At 32.5% G+C, this 19,422-nt stretch overlaps 1 protein-coding gene across 8 annotated transcripts in view; it reads right to left on the bottom strand.

The window, feature by feature from the left end:
- Window positions 1–19,422, bottom strand: part of LOC108690011 (rho guanine nucleotide exchange factor 12) — a 368,684-nt gene that overhangs the window by 17,196 nt on the left and 332,066 nt on the right. For all 8 annotated transcript variants that reach the window (XM_018197048.1, XM_018197050.1, XM_018197047.1 and 5 more), the window contains one exon: window positions 19,226–19,275. In XM_018197048.1, the coding sequence (XP_018052537.1) occupies window positions 19,226–19,275 (50 nt within the window). The remainder of the gene's footprint in view (window positions 1–19,225; window positions 19,276–19,422) is intronic.

Here is a 19,422-nt window from a genome sequence, read left to right on the forward strand (position 1 = left end):
ATATATATTAGGTGTACAACTTTGCTTCCACCGTTTTCCTATAGATGACTTTAGCGGTAAGTGATGGTCGAAATAAATAAATCATAGACGTCATACAATAAACTTGGGCATCAACATAACCCCATAGAAACGTTAGTCGATTTGTGTCTGCATCATAAAGTTATTCGATTGAAAATGTCAATTTATGAGCCAAATTCTAATCATTTGCGGGAGGTTTTATGCTTCAATATGAAGAAATCTGTGGCTGAGACTCATCGAATGCTCTCAAATACTTATGATGAGGCCGCTAGTGAAAGAACGTGTCGTGAGTGGTTTCAACGCTTCAAGAACGGTGATTTTGACGTTGAAGACCGGCATAGGTTCCACCGGCGGTGGAAGAGAGAAGGTTTTGGAAGATACAGAATTGGAGGCATTACTCGTGTCAAAATCAAGAAGAATTGGCACGATCTTTGGGAGTGACTCAACAAGCCATTTCAAAACGCCTCAAAGCCATGGGAATGATTCAGAAGCAAGGAAAGTTTTTTCGACGCGGGATTCGTACGCTACCCGAAAGATGGGAGAAAGTAATGGCCAGCGATGGACAATACTTTGAATCATAAATGTATAACCAGTTTTTTACAATAAAGCTTCGAATTTCGAAAAAAACGGCGGAAGCAAAGTTGTACACCTAATATATATATATATATATATATATATATACATATATATATACATATACAACTATACCAACTATATATACAAGGTGTCTGGAAATAATCGCCAAATATTTCATGGGCAGGTAGAGCGGACTAAAGTGAGTCGAAAAGTCCTCTATCATCATTTTGTATGTCCCCAATAGTTAACGAGATATTAATCGTTAAAAATAGCCGAATACTACTGCGAAATGTATACGCCTACCGATCGCTTGACGCGCGAGCCATGGGGAGCGGGGATAGTCTGGTAAGCGCGCCGTCTGAGTTATAGAAGCTTGCGGCGGTGTGCGCAGCGCAGGGCGCTTGCCAGCCAATCCCCAACTCCTAAGACCCGCGCGCCAAGTGATCGGTAGGCATATATACTTAGCAGTAATAAGCCGGGCGAGCATGTGTGTATTCGGCTATCTTTCAAGATTAATATCTTATTAACTATTGGGGAAATTTACAAAATGATAGACGACTTTTCGACAGTTTAGTCTGCTCTAATTTTATGGGTACCTGCCCATAAAATATTGTATTTGGCGATTATTTCTAGACACCTTGTATATAGGGTGGTTTCATATTGATAACGCTATTATTCTTTCTGTCTTCCTGGATATCGAAGCTGCGTTCGATAATGTTATTCCATCCGTACTGATGGCGGGTCTGTTGTAATTTGACATGTCTGCAAAAACTAGAAAGTTTATATATGACTTTACTTTTGAAAGACATATTTCTTTCATATGTGAACTCATTGATTTTTTTATCTCTCTGAAAGATACTTCTCGAAGATCTATACTCAGTCCTCTATTTTTTACTATACTATGCAGATATCAATGATTACCTCCATAAAGATACTTTGCTCCTTCAATATGCAAACATTTGCTATTTTCGACGAACCGTAATGTTGAAGTACCGAGGAATTCAATACAATCATCCTTGGACAACATCTTTAGCTTTTTGAGGAATAGAGGCCTAGTATTATCATCCACCAAATCGCAATGAATATTGTTCACCAAAAAGAAGGAACGATTTTCCGGGAATAATTTTCCAAACTCATCGTTTGCATTAATAACTTGGATATTCCCAGAACATTTTCGACAACATTTATGAGCATTTAGACTTCAAGTTCAAAGGCATAGAGCAATTCCTCATCGGAAAGGATCGTACTCTCTAATAATATATTATCTCTAAATGGAGATCGCATCCTAGGTTCCTTCTTTGATTATATTGAGAAATCTTAAGATCAGCCATAAAATATGGCTGCCAAATTTTCAAACTTAAGGGCAATCACAATGAATGCCTAGTCAACAGGAATCTTCGCATTGCCCTCGGACTTAGGATATCAACGCTTATCAATGTTCTCATAGCTGAAGGGAATTCCTCTTCATCTAAGATTTATGTCGTCCAAATTTATATACAAATATCTAGTCAGAAAGGATATCCCTATTCTACAGAGCTTTGAATACTTGGAATGTGTAACAAACTTGGTTGTCAGAAGGTAGCAGGTCCTTAGCTCGATTCCAATGCTAAGAGACTACATTATACAGAAATATGCAATGAAGTATGTATAAAGATCCATTAATTGATCCATTCCTCCGCTTTCAATTATAACTTGGGGAGCTATACTCATGTGCATCATTTTGATGACTCCATAATCACTTTGCCTAAGAATATGAATGATAGAATATCAAATTCAAGAACTATCTGCTAAATATTCTGCAATGAGTCTTCTTTTCTTCACGGTCTAAGTTCGAAAATAAAGTTGGAGCAAGTGTTTACTCAAGAGAGCTCAACTTAGTTGTTAAGGATAAACTATGCTGAGGCTTACGTGTTCTCAGTTGAGGCTTAGATCATTATGCTATTGTACATATCGAGGATTGATGTTATGATGAATTATTTTTTCGGATTAGTGTCCTGGGAGTGTCTCGGGAGTCGCACCACTTCAGGAATGCCAGTTACCTGATACATGAACCAAAGGATCAACTTTGCCAATTTACCAAGCATGACTTCACTACATTTGGTGTGGATTCTTGGACATAAAAGCATCTGGAGCAACGAGAAAGCTAACCGATTCACAAGACAAGCTGCTTTACATGGTCATCGATCCGAATTTATCTTTTCAGGATTTTATAGTATTATCTCAAGATTCCTTTAGAAATAAGTTTCAAGCCTTTAATCACTCTGCCACGTTCAAAGGGCAGTTATATGATACTTATCACAGGAACAACTCTGTTAAATCATGGTTCCATAATAAAAAGCTCAAAGGGGAAAACTTATTATTATTTTCAGAATTCACTCCAATCATTACAACCTTGCTCACAGCTTATATCGGAAGGGTATGTTCCCTTGCATGTTTTTGAGAATTTCAAGCAGGATGTCACTTCCTTTTTTTATTACAATAGGTGTACTGGCAAATCTAGTAAACTATGTAGAGAAATACTTTCCTTTGAGTTCGATAGATATTCATCATACAATCCAGAATCTCTCGTCTACACTCTGTCGTTTAACTAATGCCTATTTTATAAATCATTAAGTTTAAAAGTATGATTTTTATTTATTGTGCTTACGCAATTTGGGGCAAGGGAGATTTTTATTCTCTCTCCTCTCTGCCTGGATGTTTCAGATTCACTATCGACTTTCTTATCTGGCCGAAATTGTCACCATTTTAGCGGCGAGTGCCATATCAAATTAGAAGAAAAAGAAGATACGCGGGCACAACGTGGGCCTGTGTATGTGTATGCATGTGTATTCCAATAACCGTGACAGTGTTATACACTTTACACTCATCTGTATCTAGATCGGACATTTCAGATATAACGGAAATCAAAAATTTGGCAAAGGCAAAATTCTCATAGAGATTAGATCCACAGCCAATAAATAATAGACAATCCAGTTTTTGTTAAACATAACCTGCGCGCCTTTATTCCATTTTGAGTCCTTAGGACAGGCATCATTCAAGATGTTCCACAGCAAATAGACACCAACACGCTTAAGAAATATATTGAATCGTCGAAAGCTGAAGTCCTAGAAATTCAATCAACAGAAGTATAAAAGATAGCAAAATTGAATACGTCTCCTCAAGAATTCGTCTCAAATTTGCTAGTGACTGCTGGTCAAATCCAGAAAATATTTTTTTTTAAGATTAGACACGATTTATAAATCGGCCATTCATATCCAAGTCGCGAATCTATTTCACATGCTATCGTGTTGGTTACATCAGTAAGATGTGCAAAAGCGAATCCAGATATTTACACTGCGGTAAGAAAAGACATGCAAATTCCACATGTCAACTTGTTAATGAATCTCTCTCAAGTACATCAATTGCCAGGGGAACCATCTCGCTCCATCATTTGCAAGCAAGACTATCATCAGCATATGGCAATCATTGAAAGCACTTCAATTACGGACACTAGAAGAATCATGAACAATGACTCTCCAAGCTCTTGCTTCTAATTCGGACTTATGTAATTTTCCGTATTCTAATAGAAAAACGGAATTAATGGGGAAACATAATTTCGAAAGTGCTAACAGGTATGATGTTCTTGTAGATGAAGAAGCTGGAAACAAAACAAATACGAATGTTGTTAAATCTCGACCTTCGCTACTGCTTGACAGACGAGTAGAAGGTAGAATGCCAAATGATGCTTCGGATCTTTTGCGATCCGACTAAATTCCCCACTTCAGAGGTCCTGGCTCCTCCCAAACGAGGCAGACAGACTATGGTGGAGATGCTCCTTGAAATATCCTATACGAATTCAATAGTAGGAGTCCATACTCCTCAGGCAACGGTGTTGCCTTCCAGGGTGACTCACAACAAAGTCCCCAAACAGCAGGCAACAGCAACAGTAACTAACTTCTATATGAACTGAAGCCGAGAAACGTTGAACGCCAATTTTTCACATGTGAAATGCTGCTTGCCAGGCATAAACGAAAGGGTTTTTTGCATCGTATAGTCACTAGTGATGAAAAATGGATTCATTACGATAACCCAAAGAAGAGGAAATCATGGGGACCACTTGGTCATGCTTCAACATCGACAGCCAAGCCGAATATTCATGGAAAAAAACATATTGTGTATTTAGTAGGATCAGCTTGGTGTCGTGTATTATGAGTTGCTCAAATCGAACAAGATCATTACTGGAGCTCTCTACCGAAGACAATTGATGAGATTGAGCCGAGTACTCAAGGAAAAACATGCCCACTACTATTCCAGGCATGACAAAATTATTCTCCTGCATGATAATGCTCGATCACATGTTGCGGCGCCGGTCAAAACCTACTTAGAAACACTCAAATGGGAAGTTCTATCCCTCCCGCCCTATTCTCCAGACATTGCTCCTTCCGACTACCACTTGTTCCGATCGATGACACATAGCCTGTCTGAGCAGCATTTCACATCATATGAAGATACAAAAATTGTATCGATGATTGGAACCTCAAAAGATGAAGCGTTTTTCCGACGCGGTATCCACATGCTACCAGAAAGATGGGAAAAAGTAATGACTAGCGATTACTTTAAATATGTACTGTTCTTTCACAATAAATGCTTAATTTTTGATAAAAAACGGCGGAAACTTATTTGTACTTCCAATACTTTTTGAGTTATAAAGTTTGAAAGTAACGACACCGCCGACATTAGCATTACGCAAGGTATCCGACGAACCTCTTGAATATTGTTCGGGATGTCCTGATAACACTTGTTAAGATCAAGGCTATTGGAGGTTGTATCTATTATTTTCATTTTTATGAAACAATATCGAGAATATACAAGACACATAAGAGTTAAATATAACGAAATATTTTAAAACATAAAAACTCAAACGAGAAATATATCTACTATTAACAGTCTGTAATTAATTAAAAATAATATATATATTATATGTTTCGGTCTCACGATTGAGCCTTCTTCAGATATGCAAGTCATATATGTATAAGTTACAATAGTTGAACGCAGTCGAAGAGATAGATGAAATTATAAACATAGTAATGATGACCAGAGCGATGTTTTGCAGAGAAACGGAAATTTCTTACAAACGGCTGGATGACCAGTTGTTTAAAATTTCCCGATGTTCTGGTAAAAGGTCAAGTTAAAAATAAATTAAAAGAAAAAAATTCGAACAAATGCAGCACACTGATAGAAATAACTCATCTAACTAGTCATAAAATTAAATTTCGTGCCGAGAAAATGCTCGGCAATTTCTATATTATTAAGTGTCAATGTTTTGATTTATAGTAAAATAATAACGATATCGCAGTAGAAAAAAGTTAGTCATAATATAAAATTAATGTTGTATAGAGACAATAATTATTATTTGAAAAAATATTTAAAATGAGACAATGTGGTAAACATATATGTTACTTGTATTGTCACGAGAGACAAACGACTGACTGACGAATAATAAAATAATCTTGCAATATCAGAATTTGTTTATTAACGGTATGTAAGCTTTATGAGGTCCTCAGTATCTGTTTGTAAATTTAGACTGTTTTTTTTGTTTTTTGATGTTTAATATTTCCGAAATCAAATGCTTATTATTAACAGGTTCTTCGTCTAAAATTTTAATTAAAATTTTAATTAGTTATCCTAATAAAAAAGTCATGTTTATGCTGCAACTTATGCTCCGTTATCACTGATTGAACAGACATTCCACTGGATATGATTTTTATGTCGCAATCGGATCTCTTGGATTCCGTGCGAGAATCTAAAGGCTTAGGACGCTCGGTAGTCTAAAGACTTAGAACGCTCGCACGGAATGCAAAAAATCTGGGTTCGACTCCTAGCCGAAATAATATTTTTCTCAATAAGAATTAATTATTTACAGATTTTAATATGTTATTCAACATTATTAAAATAATTTCAAAGATACGAATAAACATTTATTAAATTGCTAGTCAATTTAATTTGTGATATTACTGCAGTAGTTTAGTAGAGTTAACGTTTTCAAGACCAAAAAATCATTTCGGCGCGCGTTTCTGGAGACTACGTAATATATAAAAATCAATTCACATAAAATCATATAAGTATTAAGATCCGAGTTAGACCGTTTAAAGTTTCGATTTCTATAGCTTATCTACAAATAAATTCTGACCTGTCCGGGTCAGATTAATCAACTATAACTTTACTATAAATTCAAATATTTTTTTCGCTGCTTTGGGGATTCATAATACCAACCTTTATGATTAAAAAAAAAATTACACATGGAAACCTTGCTAAATGACATAATCTCACAAATTTTAAAAGTGAGTATGATGATCGACAACCACATGAGATATTGTATTCTGTTCGCTTTCCGATTAAAAAAAGTATTCTCGAAGCGAAAGAAATGATGTACATAGTTTAACCGTAAAGTTTCGGACGAGTAATTTCGATCAATATCATTCGGGAGCACCAAAAGTTGAAAACGAGGAAAGATCAACTATTGCAAAAAAACTTGTCAAACACAAAAAGAGTTTGCTAAATAACTGGATGTCACTCAACAAACGATTTCTTATCGATTGCAGAAATTGGAAAGAATATAGAAGGCTGGTCCTGTACGTGCTCAAAAAACAATGCGAAACGCTATGACACAACAGTTTGCCTGTTATCAAGATTTAAGCAGGATTTTCTTAAGCAGGATAACGCACGATTTCATTCGATGATAGCAACTAAAGAACTATTTTAGGCTAAGAAATTTTCCATCATGCGGCTTATTCTCTAGATATGACCTCTACAGATTTCCATCTTTTTTTGTTCTCTACAGTACTCGTTGATATGCACTTTAAAACACATAAAGAAGTCGGAAAATTCCATAACCGAATTTATTGAATCAAAACCACCATTGTTCTTCCGAACAGAGATTCACCAGCTGCCCGAGAGAGGCAAAAGTGTGTCGAAAGTGATAATAGAGATTATTTTCAAGACTGACATGTGCTTTGATTTTTTTATAAATAAATATCAATTTTCTGTAAAAAAAGGGTCAGACTTATTTGTAGACCTATTTGCCGTTCTTTCTCACCCTACTCCAAAGCTTTGCCACCTGATCCTGGCTTTCAGGAAGGCCAATAATCTCTTTTTCCAATTTAATTTCTCCTGCTCCCCTATGACACGCGACTACCGCTAGGTGGCAGTAGGCGTCTGGGGGGTAGTGAGAGGGGGGGTAGTAGCCATTTTCAATACAATTTGGAACAAGCCGAAAACATATAAATATCAAAGCACCAGTTTCCAAAGACATTGTTCGAGAACACGCGACAAACACGAATAAAGAGAGCGGACAAATAATGCTGGTGTAACGCCACGAAAAAGACACAAAAGTTCACAGATTTATGCACAGTTACAAATTTATTTTACTCAGTTTATTTTACTCAGTTCACATTACATATAATTGAATTTCAGACGGAATGGACTCATGACGGAAAATATGTGAAAGTCTTTTGGCAAGACTAAGAATTCTATTCAGCGGTCTTATTTCAGCGGCTGATTTTCTCGGCTGATACTAACGAAGAGAGAGAACTGCCGATAGCTGATTCGTCTTTTTATCAGCTGGTAAGACAAGGCACTTTCTCGTTAATTGCCAATTGAGAAGGCTCTAATAATTAAAAATTTGAGGTGACCCGGGCGCCAAGAATGATTGGCAATCTTTCGTAAAAAGGAGTCCTATGATTATGCGCGGAAGAAAATCCGCGAGCGCGATTGGCGGCTAGATCCGTTGTAGTTTCTGAGGCGCACTCGCGCGCTCTCGCCGTCTATCATTAGACTCATAGCCGTTAGATAGCTGGATGTTTGTATATGACATGGGTTCTTTTTTTGAGAAAGAATAAACGCTAACAAACATTTAGATGTCATCGATAATTACTAGAATTTTCTAGAAGACCATATCACAAAGAATAACGAAAAAATATGAAGTTTGAAATATGAAGGATATATAATATATAACAAATATATAACGTATGACAGAATTTATGCAGATTTTCTCTGCCGATATACAATATTGCGGGACCATCTCTCGATCTCAGACAAACATCAATGGCCCAGTTTCAACCCGCTAGGCTACCTGGCTAATAATAGAAGAAAGAAAAAATTTTTTATCGTACAAACTTTTTAAGAATCTTTCTGTTCTGCAGCCAATTAATTCGTATGACAAATGTAATATCAATTAGTAATAGTTATAATAATATAATTAATGTAATATCAATTAGTAATATCAATTAGTAAAATGTATCTAAATACAGACAAATACACACGTGTGAAAATCTATCTATCTATATACAGATAATAGATACATGTACAAAAATGTATTTATATATTTAAATAGATACAGATATTTCAAAAGTATCTTCAGATACATATCAGATATTTTTAAATTATATTAAATTTTGTTATAATAATGGTAATATTAAAAAACATATTAAATAAATTATTTATATAATCATTTTTTTATTGTTTGATGATAATTATGATTTTATTGTTTTAAAGACAATTAAATTTTAATATAATCTAATAATAAAATAACTAAAAAAAGCCTCGACAACAACACATACATTATATATTGTTTTTTGCAAACAAAAACTGGAGTTTCGACATTAATAATACTTAATCCTTACATTATTACTCCAATTATAATACGAAAATTCGGCAAGTAAAAATGAAATTGGAAAAACTTGCAATTATTATATCATAAAATAATTTAATAATATAATTATATTAGCGATAAGCGATTTTCCAGAGATTATTTGTTAAGTTTTACAAACTTATATTTGTATAGGCCTTAATCAGAAGTGATGTTATCACACATGTAATGGAATCGTGCATATCATTGCTAAGGAAATTATCTGAAAATGTATCTGAAAATCAGTTCAAATATTATAATCAGATACTGTGTATAATACAAACACAAATACTCAAATTTAAATGTATTTCAGATACAGGTTAGATACAAAATGTATCTTTATACATGTATCTAAATACATATATCTAAATACATGTATAGAAATACTACCCAACACTGATATCAGTCCTCCTTACACTTCTTGTCAAAAGAATCAAGAAAATTGCCTTCTGAAAGAGAGTACAAGAATATCGTGAATAATCCTCAGTAATAGGGTGATTGATGAGATAATGAATTAATCGCAGCGAGTCAACAACATATACATGTTCAATTACCTCGCTCGCTTACCTGGAAGTCCTTAGTCTGGATTTTGTGTACGCAACGCCCCTAACGAAAATGTTCGATTAAAATCGATTGAAATATATTTTAATCGATTTTAATTGGTTTTAATCGGTTCATAATCGGTGCTCGGCGCTTAAATTAATAAAGAATAATCGGCTTTAATTATAGACAAATCATAATCGGTTTCAATATCGCCTTTGTGCATTATTTCCAATCTGAAGTTATTACATTCTGATATAAGGTGTTACTAATCGAAAATCAATCTGGATGAATGCATGATAAAATAATCTGCCTGTGTATTGAAACGTGTATTTTTTTTATAATCTAAATCCATTTCAATTACAAAAATCAATGAAATCAGTAATTTTTGTATGTAATTCTTGATTGTATGTGATTCTATCACTTTTGTATATAGATTAACGCAAGAGATCGGAAAGCTCTCGAAATAATAATTGATATAAATAATCAGAAAGAGAATATACACGTTTCCCAGATAGCACAGAGTTCAAAAAGAATTCAATGATATGTCATCAATTCTGAATTCATTTTCAGATGCAACAAAAATTCTTTTCAGAAAAAGAATTTTTTTGTATCATTGATAACATATGACTGAATTCTTTTTGAACTCTTTTGAACTCTTTCTGTGTTATCTAGATTATTATTTAAAATGTAAAGACTAGAATACAGGACTTTTAATAATAAGTACAAGAAAAGATTAATGCAGAAATAAATAATGAGTTTGGAAATAATAGTCTTAAAAGATAAAACTAAGAGGATAAAATCGTTGGCAGAGTAATTAGGAAAGATTAGATGTCTGACTTTCAACAGTAATCCATTTGAATTTGATTTGCTAGAAAAGACAATATAAATCCATTTCAATTCTAAATTCAGCGATTACTTGTAATTTCAATCAGTTTTAATAATACCTCATTCTTAATATATTGACTCGATTGTAGTTAGGTTTAATCCAAGATTCACAATCGAATTTTTGAATATTATATTCGACTATATGTATAAATGAAAGCGAGCGTGGTAAAACAAACACTGCGCACTGATCCGTTATATTAGAGAACAACCTGGGTTTGACTCTCAGTAAAATTAAAAATATTTTCATACGCTCGTATCTTCTTTTGGAAGGAAATGGCAACGAGAGTATCTTTGCCAAGAGCATTTCTCTAACAAAATTTCATCATTTGGAATCGACTTTAAACTATAGATCCCATATGATTGTATAACCAGTGTGCACACTACATATGAGAGAAGTCATCACGCTCGGCCACAAGCAATAGGAGGAGGAGGAAGAGGTGTATAAATAAGGAAAGAAAATTATATTTATTACAAAGTTATATTTATTGAATTTCAAATATATTTGAAAGTTTGCATAAATGTTTAATAATAATATCTTACAATTACGTGAATAACTTTGTTCTTCACATTGCTTATGAAAACTATTAAGTTAGGTACATAATCTTCTGATACTATCCTATGTACGACACATTGTGAACGATTGAACGATTTGTTAGAACTAATTGTAATTTTTCATATTTGAATGTGACATTTATTATTTTACAGAATGATGTATATAATTAGAAACTGATGTGTGTACATTAAAAATATATATATGATTACATTGAAAATACATTAAAAATACATTCAAATTGGAAGTAGCATCTAGACAAACAATAACGACTTAAGGATGAAAGCTCAAATTGTATTTTTGTAAAGACGTTATGCAGTTGACAAAGAAAAATAAAGACTTTATAATTTAATTATGATTCAAAACAGCAAATTTAACTCGCACCACATAAAATCGATTTGCATTTTGATGTGTGAAATAATGAAATTTTTTTTATTAAAATAGATTGCTTTTGTGAATGATAAATTCGAATTCAACTGCATTAAAACGGATTTAATTATTTACCGTGATGAAACCCATACGCAAAATCATACAATTTCGGATAGTAACGGATTACTGTTGTCCTTAAGGAATCAGATTGATATTATATTGAAAGATATTCCAATGTCATCCTCTAAATTGTGAAATATCGAATTATTTTTGCCTGCTGGTTATAAAATAAATAGATAATAAATAATGCATTCATCAATTGAAGAAATGATATAGTACGTAGACTCACAAGAAGACTCGTAATTCAGAGATCCTAGGTTCCATTCCACTAAGATAAATGTGTTTTCCAAAACTAAATTGAAAATGTAATTTCAAATAAAAAATCATTGTACTATAAATATCTCATATAAAAAAAGGAATCTAGCAGAATAAGTATAATGAAAATGTCTCCATGACTTTTTAAATTAACCTTTTTTTCTAAGATAACTTACATAAAAAGACGTTTACATATGAAATTTTAGACTTCTATATGGAGACCAAAAGCGAAAAAACGATTTTTTCTATAATTTCTTGATTTTTTTTTAACTTATTAAAAAATCAAATAAAATTCTAAAAAAATTTTTTAAAATCAATTATATCTAGATATTAATAAGGATACTTTTTAATCCTTCTTGATGCGAATTTTGATTCTGGAAAAATGAAAATAACTTTTAAACATTTTTTTCATCCTGATTACGTTTGATCTACAACCTTAAAAAAAATTGCATGTGAATCTCTGTTTAACTTCCTACAAAATATTTTTTTTCAAATTTTTTGAATGAGTCACATTGAAAAAAATAAAATTTACATTATCTTGCTAATTTTTTGAAAAAAAAATGAGCGATACATTTTTATTATAGCTCTCTAATATTTTATAATATTTATATAATACTTCTCGTATCAGGCTGCTCCTCGCTCCGACGAAGTGGAAGTTGCAAGGTTCACGAAATGTTAACATTCCAAGAGAATGGATCTGGACACGGAGAAAACTTGCGAAACGCACAATCTTTATATAGAGAGCACCTGTGGAAGCTTCAAGAATAATATCTATAAACTTCCATATTGAAATATTTTGCTAATCACAAGTTAAAAAAGAAAAAAATATCCTCATTGATATCTATACAGGCATAATTAATTTTTCAGAACTTTTGATTTTTAACTTTTGATTACTAACAAAAAAAATAAGTTAAAATTGGAAAATTATTTAAAAAATTGTTTTTTTACTCTAACTTAGTCTCCATATAAAAATTTAAAATGTAAATTAAAAAATTTGATATGTAAGCGTCTTCTTATGTAAATTATTTAAAAAAAAAAAACAACTCAAATGAGAACATTTTCATTATATTTATTCCACTAGGCCCTTACAATTAAAATAAATCTTAAATATGATTCATTTTTTTCAAATCGTGTAAAAATTAAGCATTGTATTAAAACCACTACTCAGAAAAATTAGGGTATCGCATTTTTTTCAGTAAATTTTTGCCCATTTTTAAACTGTAACTACTCAACGTAACTATTAGTAACTATTCAAAAAATAATCATTCATTTCTTTTCTTAATAAGAAGAAAATAATGATAAAAGATCTACATGTACACACATACACTCCATATACGCATGCGCGCACTAAAATCATAAAAGAGTTATTTTAAAAATGATCATATCTTGCTAAATAATCGATATAGGATAAAGATTTTTTTTAATTGAAAGTGCAAAATCCATACTTTGAAATAGTATCAATGATTATGTTTGTTAATTTTTTTGTTAATCAGTAGAAGACTGCAAACTTCAAGATTTTAGATGTCTCAAATACGTTCTTATTGAAAGCTCACAACGCCTTTGAATATTAAACTAAATAAAAATTGAACAAAAACTTATAAAGAGTTCTATAAAATCCTTTTTCAATCTTTTTTTACGTTAATTATTCGCTTACAGAATAATTACAGTTTAAAAATGGGCAAAAATTCGCTGAGAAATAGCGATTTCTTAATTTTTTTGAGCAGAGTAATTATAACTTATGGAATTTTATAATTTTGAATTGAAGTAGATCACCGCACATTATTTGATTATTTTAAATCTCTAATACCGAATTTTTTATGCAAAAATCCCGCTCGATTTGGACATTTTTTAAATCGGTTTTAATCGATTTTTCAGCATATATAGATCATGGCATACAAACACAGATGAAGAATGGTATCCGCAATTACAGATATCACATTCATCTGCATCTATGCAATATTGACCTACAATAAATGCAAATGAATACGATATCCGTAATTACGGATAAATACCATCCGTTGCGTACACAAGCCAGACAGAAACAGACAAGAATCGCAAACAAATGTTGCAAACAAATGCCTTCAACATTGCATACAGGTGGATGTGGCATTTGCAATTACGGTAAGATATGGTCAGCATCCGATACATACAAGTTACAGACAGAAGTAAGCAATTTTTTCAATTGTAAAAAAAAGATTATAGATGCTGATATGCTGATAGATGTCCTAGAAACATGTCGGATTTCTACCCGAGTGCTCTCCGAATGTCATCTTTGTTTAAAATAGCAAGAAGTGATACCTGGGTCGCACTTGGGTGAGAATCCAAATATAGCCTAGATACAGTAGATTATAATCTACAGAAATTCATCTGTTGCGTGTGACGTTGGCACGAGAAGGATGCAGTTCATAAAAAGAAAAAGTCACGGAATTCTATAAATATCCAACGAAAATCAAATTTATTATTTCATAAACTCTGTCTAACTTTTACTATGTGTTTCTTTCAATTATGGATAGAAGCAAGTGCGAAGTAAAAATAAAAAATGGATAAAATGTGCATTGTTTATAATAAAATTTTTATCTTTCACTTGCTTCTATCCATAATTGCAAAGAAAAGAAACGAATACTAAACTAGTAGTTTTGAGCGTCCAAAATGGCTACAATTTTCACAGGCATTTTGCAAAAAAAATGTACGTAATACCAGAGTTTTTATGAGTAATACCATTTTCATGTTGAGGCTCATCAAAATATTCAAACATTCAAACGACCCTAGTATATATACAGGATGTCCCGTAAGTTTTGGCCAATCGCTTTTGTGTAGATAGAGCAGACTAAATTGAGTCGAAAAGTACTCTACAATTTTCGCAATAATTAACAAGATATTAATTACTAAAAATATTGTCTTGAATAATTTTTTACTCAAATACTATCAACTTTATAAAAAAACTGCCACAGACAAAAATCATTTATTTTCTTTTCATAAAGTTCTGAAAACTTTTTCAGAAACCATTTTTAAAACCGTACTTTCTCATGTTGGAAAAGTAAGAAAAGCGCAGTACTAAAAAGTTGATAAAAAATTCTGAAAAAATTCTTAGATAATATGAGAAGAAAATTAATGATTTTTGTCTCTTGTAGTTTTTTCTATACAGTTAATAATATTTGAATATAAAATTATTTAAGATTAACCAAATTTGGCAATTTATATCCTATATACATATACACACTATATACAATATATACAGGATGGCCAAATTTTGGCCCCACCCGTCCTGAGCAGGTAGAGCAAACTAAATCGAAAAGTCCTCTATACTATTTTACAATGCTCGCAATAGTTAACGAGATATTAACGTTTAAAGGCGCGTCGTTGCTAAGCATGTTGTTTATAAGCGACAATTGCCGGAAATACTAATCGTTAAAAATAGCCGAATAAGCGCGTCCGTTCGGCCTGCTAATGCCAACGTGTACGCCCATTGATGGCTCGGCACGCGGATCGTAGGGAATAGCTTGGCAAGCGCGCTTGACAGACAATCCTCACATCCAGCGCGCCAAGCAATTGCAATGACGGATATTTGATGCTTTAGAAATTAATATCTCGATTGTGAAAATGATTGTGAAATGGTTGAAAACTTTTCAATTTAGTTTTCACTCTAAAATGGTTCATTGCGCTAACCCATGGCTTTTTACACTTATATAGGGTGTGTCATCAAAATCTGGACAAATTGAACAATTTCTTTAAAATATTTATGAATAATATTATATACATATTAATGAATAATTAAATAATAATATTACAAAAAATCCTTTTACATAGCATTTGGGGGATCACTAAAGAGCATAATTATTTGATATAATTAGCTTGAATGGCGGCATCTATTCTCGGTCGGAAGCATTCGCACGCACGCTGTAACATAGTGCTGTTCATGTCGACGAATGCTGACTCAATAGCGATCCTTAATGATGTTACATTGGGATGTCGAGACTTGTTTGTGACCCTTTCAACTGTGCTTACGTAGTAATCCAAGGAATTTAAATCTGGGTTGTTGGAAGGCCAGAATCGGAAATGGGAACTGAGGCGAGCAACTCAGCTTGTTTTGGCAGCCTCAGAGAGCATCTGTCATATCTTTAATGTGTACAATTTGTATCAAAGGTCCTCCTCGGCAATTCGACGTATTGGCTCGCTTACATCAACAATCGATGTTAATTTTCACAATTGCCCTGGGTCATCCGAAATTAGCGCTTGAGTCTTTTCAACGACTGCGGGGGTCCTCGCGGTACGTTCTTTTGAGTGGCTCTTCCTCGCTGGCGTACTAGAACCTTCATTTGACTGTTCTAAAGCCGTATATTTTGCTACAACATCATAAACGATTGATCTCGGGTACCCAAAGAATCGAATTATTTCCGTTGCTGTGCGCTCAGCGCAAAGGTTCTTCGATTACTCCGCACTTGGTTCAATCGGCCATTTTGAGAATATAATTGTTTACTAGAAGCTTTTTCACGCCAACAATCTCTGTGCAGAGGCACAATATAAGGTGAACCAGAGTTGTGGGGAACCAGCTTTTTATCCTGTGAGAAAATTAGCGACTTCATATCTATAATTAATTATAACGTGCATGCAATCGATAATTTTCTTTGGGGGGGGGGGGGGGGGGGGTAAACAGTTGGTTCCACGACTTTGGTTTATCTCTATATAGGCGAAAAATTCGGCTGACGCTGTAATTCTTAATCAATTTTAAGTTTTTTTATTTGCTCGATATTGATGATGAGTTATAAGCTCATTCTGCGTAAATTTTGATTACAGTTCAATGAATATTCATTATATCGTGTAATTTTGATTTCTTCTGCTCACTTCATTGGATCGGCAACCGTGATCAAAATTTACGCGAAATGGGTTTTTAACTCATTCAATTTTGAGCATATTAAAAAAAAAACTTTAAAATTAATTAAAAATTAGAGCGTCGGTCGAATTTTGTTTACAAAGGTGTTTTGCCGTCTATCCTTGCTCCGGTAGCTCGGGTTAAAATTGTTGAAAAAATTTTTTTAAATATGATATTATTTTTTTGAGATATTCAACCGTTTTAGGATTGAACTCCTATCCTAATTAAATTTCAAATGTTAAAATAACAATTATTCTAGTATGTACATACGTATATGACACGCATACGCATAAAAAATATATTATTTAATTAACCATAATGATTTACCATAATTATTAAAATTGGTATGTAGTATAAGTATAAAAAAACCGTGGGTTAACGTTTTAGAATGAACGAACCTTTTTAGAGTGAAAATTAAAGTGAGCTTTCGAAAAGTTCTCAATCATTTCCCCATTTTCGCAATCGAGATATTAATTTATAAAACACCGAATATCCATCGCAAATACTTGGCGCGTTGGGAGTGGGGACTGCCTGGCATCAAGCACCTCGCGCCGCGCAGGCGAGCCTCCATGTTATGACTTGACTGGCGTGCCTGCTAAACTATTCTTACTCCCCGCGTCTCGCATGCCGAGCCATCAATGGGCGTACACTTTGGTATTAGTAGACCGAACGGACGCGCTAATTCGGCTGTCTTTAACGATCAGTATTTCATTAACTATTGCAAAATGGTAGAGAACTTTTCTACTCAGTTTAGTCTGCTCTATTTACACAAAAGCGATTGGCAAAAACTTTCAGGACACCCTGTATACATATCATACATATCATTTTAATTGATGCATTAAAATAAGCTCTTGAAAAGTGAATTTTAAAGAAAAATGTTTTTGTAGGCAAAAATTATATGGTTTGGAAGAGGACACAAGACTATTGGTTTAACCTTGGAAAGTTGTTTCAAGGTCACGTAAAGATCATCATTAATTTCTTAAATGGAATTCCATATATTTCATTGCATATATATTCTTGTAGTTTATCTTGAAAGCTTTCCAAAATATATAATTAATTATTATAATTAAGTTTATTTTCATTAAGTATTTTTTGAATTATAAAGCTTGCAAGTTACAGTACCGCCGGCATTAAGTATTATAAGGTATCCAACTAACACGGTTAAAATCTTTAATGTTATTCAAGATCATGATTTGGATAACATTTGTCAAAATTAAGAATTGAAGATTGTTCCTTTTATTTTCATTTTTACACTAAAAATTACATTTCTACATAAAAATGAAAATAAGAGGTACAACCGCCAATAATCTTGATCTATAGTATTTTGGAAAGCTCGAGATAAATTATAAGAATGCAATAAAATATATGGGATTCCATTTAAGAAACCGATCTTTACGTGATCTTGAAATAACTTTCTAAGATCAAATCAGTAGTACCATCTTATATCCCCTTCCAAACCATATAACTTTTGTCTGAAACATTTTTCTTTAAAATTCACTGTTCAAGAGATATTTTAATGCGTCAATTAAAATGATATACTGTATACATAAAATGCACATTCCATCCATTTGTAATGAAATTTTTACTAGGATAGAACATTTATATTAAGAAAATGTCTATGTTATATAGGTCTACGAACTAAAAAATACAAATTTTCAACTTTTTTTTTCATTTTTAGTAAAAATCATTTGCCCCACTTTCTAATTTTACGTCTACTTTAATCTTGTAAAACAATTTTTTGTTCTGTTCAGTCAATTCAGAAATTCATATACCTAAAATGTGTCAATAATTCTGTTACTTCTTTTAGCTATATGTATACAGAGTGTTTTTTAAATAGCGGACATTAATCATGCCCTATTCCTGATTAAAAATTGAATCGAAAAGTCCTGTACAATTTTGCAATTTTCGCAACGAGGAAATATTAATTTTTAAAAACTGCTGCATAAGCGCGTATCCGGTTACCTAACTATAAACTATTATGAAAGTTGCAAAATAGTAGAGACTTTTCAATTCAATTTTTGATCAGGAATAGCGCTATATGATTAGTGTCGGCTATTTAAGGAACACTATGTATACGTATAATAATACAATTAATGTCGCAATAAATAATAACTTCCTTTGATATATTTGATTTAAAAAATCGAATTCCAATTTATCAGAAATTTTTCAATTAATCAAAGAATTTATCAATTAATATTCTTTCAATCATTTATAGATAATTCATACGATACGTTTAAACATATACTACACTACATTCTTCTTATAAAACAATTAATAAATACATTAAAATATTTAATTTATTAACAATAATATCCAATCCTTACAATCAACATGTATACATATATATATGTATAAATTAGAAGATCTCTCTTACATCATGATGAGCGAAGTCATTGCTGCTATTGTCTTGGCGCACAATGTCATCTATAAAGACAATATTATATATTATTTCTTTGCATATAATGATTTAAATATGTATATCAATAAGGGAAGATTCCCAATTCAAAAAAATTATGAAACTTTCGCAATTTCCTATATAATAAACTATTTTTTATATTTTACTGAATAGCA

Source organism: Atta colombica, unplaced genomic scaffold (genome assembly GCF_001594045.1).
Source record: "Atta colombica isolate Treedump-2 unplaced genomic scaffold, Acol1.0 scaffold29, whole genome shotgun sequence".
NCBI lineage: Eukaryota > Metazoa > Arthropoda > Insecta > Hymenoptera > Formicidae > Atta > Atta colombica.